Source organism: Podarcis tiliguerta, assembly GCF_965153285.1.
Source record: "Podarcis tiliguerta genome assembly, chromosome: 1".
Lineage (NCBI taxonomy): Eukaryota > Metazoa > Chordata > Lepidosauria > Squamata > Lacertidae > Podarcis > Podarcis tiliguerta.
Genome location: NC_139534.1, coordinates 44609789 through 44617279, shown reverse-complemented (window position 1 = coordinate 44617279; position 7491 = coordinate 44609789). Strand labels below are relative to the sequence as shown.

Here is a 7491-nt window from a genome sequence, read left to right as displayed (position 1 = left end):
TAGCTAATGGGGCCTCCTGCTGCCGCCGCACTGCCGGAGCACGATTTCTGTTCTCACCCTGAAGCAAAGTTCTTAACCCGAGGTACTATTTCTGGGTTAGCGGAGTCTGTAACCTGAAGTGTATTTAACCTGAGGTACCACTGTATATTGACACTATTGTCATAGACCAACCTTTGTTCACCTGAAAGCCCTGCAAGCGTACTGGCTGGGACTGGCAGAAGTTGTCCGACCATCTGGAGAGCACCAGGTTGGCAAAGGTTTGTGTTTGCAACCAAAAGATGGGACAGGGTATTCAGGACAAACTGCTGCGGAGAAGTGACTAGTGAGGATGGGCTGGGAGAGAGAAGGTTATGTACAAAGATGACTTTAACACCCTCTCCTACCTGCTGCTTTTGCATAGAAATTGCATCCTCCATTTTGCTCTGGTGGAGCATTGTTCATTGACACCCCTGGACTTTAAAACTTCCCTGCCAAGAGAGGTTGGTCTTGCTTCCTGCATTTTGTCTTTCCACTTCAAAGCCAGGAACTTAATAAAGATTAAGATCTTTAGAGGCTGGGATACTAGTTTTTAATTTATTGCCTACTGTAACTATACACAACCCTTTGTGTTTGCTCTTATTTGCTCTTTCCGCATTGTCTTTTTATTATGCTTTACCTATTGTTTAAAATATTTCTAAACTGCCCCTCACCCAGTCAAATTCTGAGGCAGAGAGAACAATGGGCAAGAATAAAATGATCCATAGCAAATGCAAACCATAAAACACCCCAATTCATAACAGCAAAATAAGAGGCAGTCACTTGACTTATAAAGCACACTGAGGTATGCTTTATTATGCTTCTTACTGTTTTGTGGTGGTTTGCTTCATATAGTGTTATATTGTACTGTTTTGCAAACAGGTTTGAACTTCATAAAGAAAGGAGAGATTTAAATCTTCTTTCAATAAATTATTCCTATTGAAGAGCCATGGTTGCAATAGACCTACTGTCAACAACAAAAATGATTATATAACAAAAATATAGATTTAAATAAATCAGATAGTTGCATCTCATGTGATCAATTATTTTTGATAAAACTTTAATACAACTTGAGCATGGACAAGCTATCTTCCCTGAAGAAGCCAGCAGAAAACAGGTGCACCTAAATCCCACTGTAATAAGTTTTTTTTCTACTGGATATAATAGAACAGGAATGTCAGCCTGTCTAATTATGCCTTACGTTGTTGTCCTAGGCTATAAGAAGCTAGTAAACCACTGTGTGCAGCCTCAGCTCAGAATGATCTGGAAGACCAGTTCTGATCATGGGCTCAGGCTCCTGGGGGCCAAGGCACTTTGGGCCCCCTCAGTATACATATTTTTGGATGGGCTGTCCCCCCCCCCCATTTTTACTGTAAGGTTTATAATTATGAAAAAAGCACCTGTTCTCATTTTCTGAATGTATGATATACTTTTCAAATATGGATTTTACAGCTACAGTAGATTTGCCAACTTTTCTAACCAGAATGCACCTGCTTATTGAAATACGATCTCCTCCCCTCCCTTTCCAGGAGCCCTAGAATATTGAGGTAGAGAAAAACCTGTTGTAGCCATTACCTATCAAACCTTTCAGTGGAGACTTTTGAGAAGTGTATTATTTAACTTTTCTCCATATGTAAACGGAGATGCGGATGCTGTCTTGTTTACATGTACCAATAAAAACTCAGGTTCAGAATATTATTAATACTTTTATTGTATCATTTTTATTACACTGACTAGAACGCCAGAAATCAAATATTTGGATGCTGGTATAAAAATAATCCAAACTTTATACTTTATACTTTGGAACTACAGTACTGTATAATTAGTGGAGGCTGCAAATAAGATACACCTTTAAATAACACTGTGTTGGAAACATAAAATAAACAAAACATCTCAGAAGTTATGTTCACAGGTATGCAAAGCTGAAATCCAGAACAAAGTACAATAGACAATTGCAAGTCAAACTGACGGTACATTCAGAGTCATTATAAAGACACACAAACAAGGCTTTATCCATCTTGTCTGAAAGACATGGTAGACATCACATACATTTTTGACTGGTAAAGATGAGAGTGACTTCCTATTTTGCAGTCCTGCCAAATTTAGTTGTTGTTGTTGTTTTAATGGAAGAAAGCAAAACAAAACAAAACAAAACCCTTAGCAGATTTCATTTAACAACCAACAACACTGTAAAGAAATATAATATATTGGATGTTGTAAGATCATTTTCCTCCCAACATTGGACAGAATGATATAGCAGAGATAGAACTCTCTAATAAATGTTGTAAGCTTTCTAAAGTTTGTGCAACATTCCATAGGCCTTCCTATGAAACAACTGACCACGAGGTCTCAATAATAATTTAGGGAACATTCCAACTCTCTGCATCCCCCCCTACCTCCATCCTGGCAGAGCTTTATGGAATAGCAGAGCCCACCTCTTCAGCTGCAGTCCTGCTGCACACAGTGGTGAAGATGGCAGGTGCTGGGGCAGCATCTCAGGCTGGCTCAGCTCCGCCCTCCCCCCAAAAGTCCAGTTTGGGGCTTTGTGCTGGCTGCTGGTGGTAAGGATGTTGCTGGCTGGCACAAGAGGCGCTCTGAAGGTGGCATCCAGCAGGAGGCCAGAGGAAGGACACTTCCGCCCAGCCACCAGCCCAGCACAAAGGGAGGTTGGACTCCTGTGTTTTGCTGCAATCCTAACCCCACAACCTGGCAGTAAGCTCTACTTAATTCAATAGGACTTACTGAGTCGATATGGTTAGGGTTGCACTGTTATATCTGAACAAGAATCCCAAATACATGACCATTTTTTACTACAAACTTAAGCCTCTATCCCACTAGGTCCAATGGGACTTTAGTCACATAACTGCGTAGGCTCATAATCTTGATTATTTCTGCAAAATACTGTAGTGTCAAAACATTGCAGGCTTTCCCCCATTGTACTACCCATCACAGATTTCAGTATCTCACTGTCAGCAAATATAATAAAATATTAGCATAACTGATTTTCCAATTAGTAACTAAGAAATACTCATTCATTTCTACTAAATAAATAAATGTTTTGAACTCCCCTTTATACTGTTCCTCTTGTTGTTGCTTCTTCTATGTGGCATCACAGTGGGACTCTGCAGAGCTTCCACCAAGGACACTTTAGTATTCACTTTTGAATCCACAGCAAGTTTGACCCTAAAGGATCTTGGGAACTGTAATTTGTTGAGAGTACTGCAAATTTGCTCTCTCATAAGAAATTCCCAGTTCTGTGAACAGAACTACAACTCCCAGAGTTCCTTTAGCTGAGGTAATGATTATTCAGCTAGTCTGTGGGCTGGTTTGCAAGTCACATTAAATCATAGTTAAAATAAAGTTAAAAGTCATTAGGTGCTCTACTGCCACTCCTTGTCTTCCACTCAAAGGGAAAACAAACCAGAGGCTTGCTTCCTGCTACATGCAACCCAGCCCTCGTGATGGTAAGCTAATAACAAAGCTGTATCCCTTGAGGTCCACGTGACCTCAGAGGTAGGAATGCCCATGCCCAGTTTTGGCTGGTGCACCAATTACAATTATTTCTGGACAGAGATAGCTTGGCCACAGTTATGTATGTCCTGGTGTGCATAACTGGTTGAACTAGGTGGGGCTGCCCTTCAAAATGGGCCAGAAACAACAACTAATGCAAATTGCAGCAGCTAGACTGCCAGTAAGTATCTGGAAAAGCTCATACATGACACCACTTTTGAAACAACTACAAATCTTCCAGGCCATAGTTAAGGTGCCTGTGTTAGTAATTAAAGCCCTTAACGATCTGGGTCCCAAGTATCTAAAATAATGTCTCTTTCCATATCTTTTTCCTTAAGGTGGGGACCCATAGTTGGGCCTTCTCAGGGGTAGCCCTGTTCCTCTGGAGCGATCTCCCCTCTGAAGCCTGCTTCACCACCACATTGTTGTCACTTCATCGTTGGGCTTTCTCAGGATTTTAGGGAAGGGTCAGGTACATTGGGGTTGGGTTTTAATTGACGCTGTTTTATTTGTATGGTATTTAAGTTTTCAGGCTTTATTATTACTAATTTCGGTTTCAATTCTGTGTAGTCCTGCCCTGGGGCCTTTGGGTGAATAGGGTAAATCCATAAATAGGGTAAATAAATAAAATAAATAACAAATGAACTTTGGATAACCATTGTGGCTGGTTAGGTAGGAAAGAAACAATACACAAGTGCTTGTTGGCACTTAATGGGAAGCCATCCTCCATGGTGTTTCTTCCTCTAAGTGGGAAAGGAAATAGGAGTGGTGGAGCACCACAAGTGTTCACTTTAAACCATAGTTTAAACTGTGGTTTAAAGGGATGCTTGGACGAGGCCTCTAATATAAGATTATGACAGAAAGCATTGAAAGTTCTTACGGGTGTTTGGCAACTGTTTTGTCAACTACACCTTTCCATAAAAGTGGGCATAGTTATGGGTCATTCCCCTTGCCATCCAACGCAAAGGTCCTGATCCAAAGATTCCTCCCATGAAGGGAATATGGCTGAACATGTGCTGCTCCATCTAGATTTCTGTGTACACACCCGCCAACCAGATGGCTCGCAGTATCAGCTCTGCTATAGCTGGACTGCACTGACCATCTGGGTATAGCTCCCCCGCCTTTTCTTTCACCCCACACGTGAATCATCCTTGCCAGATCAAGGTGAACAAATTCCCTTTCGCATCCAGCTTCCTTGTGTGGCAATGCAAGATCAGTCTGTGGAAAACACCTGATGATTAATTTTACATTGGGGGGGGGGTATTTTTACATTACAAAGTACACCCTGAAGCAATTTGCAATACAGAAAGCAGTAAAGTAACCTGAACACAGCTGATTTTTTAAAAAAAATAGAAATATTGTTCCCAAATAATTTAAAAAAGCAGAATAGGTACAGCTAGAGCAAGAGGAACTAGACTACTCAGGATATTTTCCCCAGTCCTTCTCTGCTTGCAGAACTGGTTGCTGTAGTTAAGCTTGTGAATTTAGCCATTATACAGAATGGTATCTTAGCCTATTCTATGATTAATGAAATCTGAGGTTGGAGCCTCGAAAATGTCATGGACTATAGTTACAGCTGAACTTAATTCATAAGATAACATGGTCACAGAGGGTAGTTTTATCACTGGCAATTAGCCTATGTATTCAGAAGTGGTACACAGACAGTGTATGTCTCTCCCACTTTCTCATGCCTTCCTTTCTCTCCCACATCCTTGGATTATTTCCTTCTTTTTCTGCGCCTTCTGGTGAAGTGCATCCTTTTTCACAATTTTGAAGTGGTTGCTATGGGATACAGGAGTGCAGGACAAGAAACACCTCTGGCCTGACCCAATCTTCCCCCACTCACCCAACCTGAAACAATCACATGCCGCTCTGCAGCTATTAATCACTGCCTTCAAATCCTTCATGATTAAGCTGCAAGCGTCACCACTCAGCCGCCCTGCAGCTTCCTGCACACTGTACAAAGTCCTCTTTTCTCATAAAACCACACCTTCTTTAGAACATTCAGAGAGCAAAAGTTGCTTTGCATTAGGAAAAGCTATACACAAGAGAACTTGGTTCCGGGTTCAGCTACATATGATGCCAATCCCACTTAAAATGCTTCCTGGTTGCTTTCTTCCACGGCTACCTGCATAAAAGTTAAGCCATCTTCCGTACTATATCTTATCTCCACGATATGGAATGGGTCAGGGCTAGCCTTGCAGGTGGGGAAAAGTGTTGCCAGGGATTGGGAAATCCTAAAATAAATAACTATGGGAGGTGAGCTGTTTAGTGTTGCAGTGGGTGAACACCAGGTCCCTGGTTATGTGGATGGGAAAGAGGCAAAAGCACGTTTTTCTTCAGCAGCAAAGGGATGAACATTTTGAAAATGACAAAAAATAAATAAATGAGAAGATGTCTTAGGTTACAACTTAAGACACCACAAAAAGGGCGTTCTAGTATGAGACTCCTTTTCCCATATGGAATAACGTGGTTCTGGGGCCAACCATCATGATGGAATCCTGGTTTAAGTGCTAGTAAAGGACAATGAGTTAACGAGAGGGAAAATCTGAGTTGGTAAGCTGGTTGTATGCCATTTAAACCAGCTCTATTAGCTCAACCTCTTGTGGGGTTTAGTCTGGTAGCAGCAGTGCACTGAACAAGCACAGTTTGTTGGTCTCATATCACGGTGATTAGCTTAGCTAAACTAAAAGTGAACAGTCAGCTGCCTGTGAAATTCAACAAGCATCCCAACCAAATTTGGGGGCACATGTTGTGGCACTTCAGGTATTCTCAGCCAGAGTTTCAGATTCCTATCACTTTTTCTTCTTCTTGATCTGATGATTTCAGGATTTTATTTTCTGAGCTCAAATTTCAGATACTGTAAACCTGAATATCATTTAACACCCCCCCACCCCACCCCCATTTTTACTGGAGGCAATCCTCACCCACCATTTGGGTACACACACACACACACACACACACACACACGGTTCTATAGTATGAGACCACCATACATAATCAATTCACTAAGAGTTCACGGAGGAAGAAAAAATTCATGGCTCGAGAAGGCATGGGCATGGGGCAATGATTACTCTTCATGAGACAATGGTCAATAATGAATTGGGGGCAAACAGAGGGCAGGAGCAAGCACCATTGCAACTGAGTCAATACACAACTGAATGACAAGACAGGGAATAAGAAGATGCATTATCCTAAGAAAAAGGACCCTGAACTTTGCACATTACGCATAGAACCCCCATCCTTAGGCCACATTCCCATACACATCCCCAGCATTCTGTGACTATCTCATCAGTACCCATTAAGAGATACCTGGTGACAGAGAAATGGTTCTTTCCATAAAATCCACTCAACGCAGCTTCGCATAAAATGTGGGCAACATAAACACAGCACTAGTTGTTAACTGTAAACACAACACACTTTACTGGCGTTAGATTTAGAGTGTCATCCACAGCGTTTGTTAGCTTTGCTTTAGTGATCTACTATCAAATTCACATTATGTGACACAATTAGTGATAAGGAAAAGATGCAGAATGTACACACGGGAACTCCTCTAAGCTTCTCCCTTGCCTCTTAGACAGGCCTGTGTGCTGACTTGCTCTTTACACCTGCCTTCCCATTGCTGTTCAACAGCAGCTACAAATGGCTCCTTTCGGACAACCCTGTTCAGTATCCTCCAAGGATTCAAAGTTTCCTTTCTGTATACAAACTATGCCAGCATCTGAGCTGTATAATTAATGTGTACCCAGAAAACAATCAGCAGGCAATGGCCGATGTTCCATTCACTTTCCCATCTCTCTCCTGCAATTCCATTAAAAGTAATCTCTTCTTCTGCTGTCATCACTAACGAAGGAAGGATTGTATTGGCCAGGGTAGATGCAGGAGTGTCGGGATCCCGGAAGACCTGTGTAAGGTGGGTACAGCCCGTTTCTTTCTAGTTCAGGGTTCCTTGGGTTGGTTGTCTAG

The 7491-nt window shown here is 41.8% G+C and overlaps 1 protein-coding gene across 3 annotated transcripts in view; it reads right to left on the bottom strand.

Moving 5' to 3' along the window:
• Positions 1–1708: 1708 nt before the first annotated feature.
• Positions 1709–7491, bottom strand: part of HEG1 (heart development protein with EGF like domains 1) — a 68608-nt gene continuing 62825 nt past the window's right edge. For all 3 annotated transcript variants that reach the window (XM_083405256.1, XM_083405255.1, XM_083405257.1), the window contains one exon: positions 1709–7487. In XM_083405256.1, coding sequence (XP_083261382.1) covers positions 7338–7487 — 150 coding nt within the window. In that variant the 3' untranslated portion in view covers positions 1709–7337. The remainder of the gene's footprint in view (positions 7488–7491) is intronic.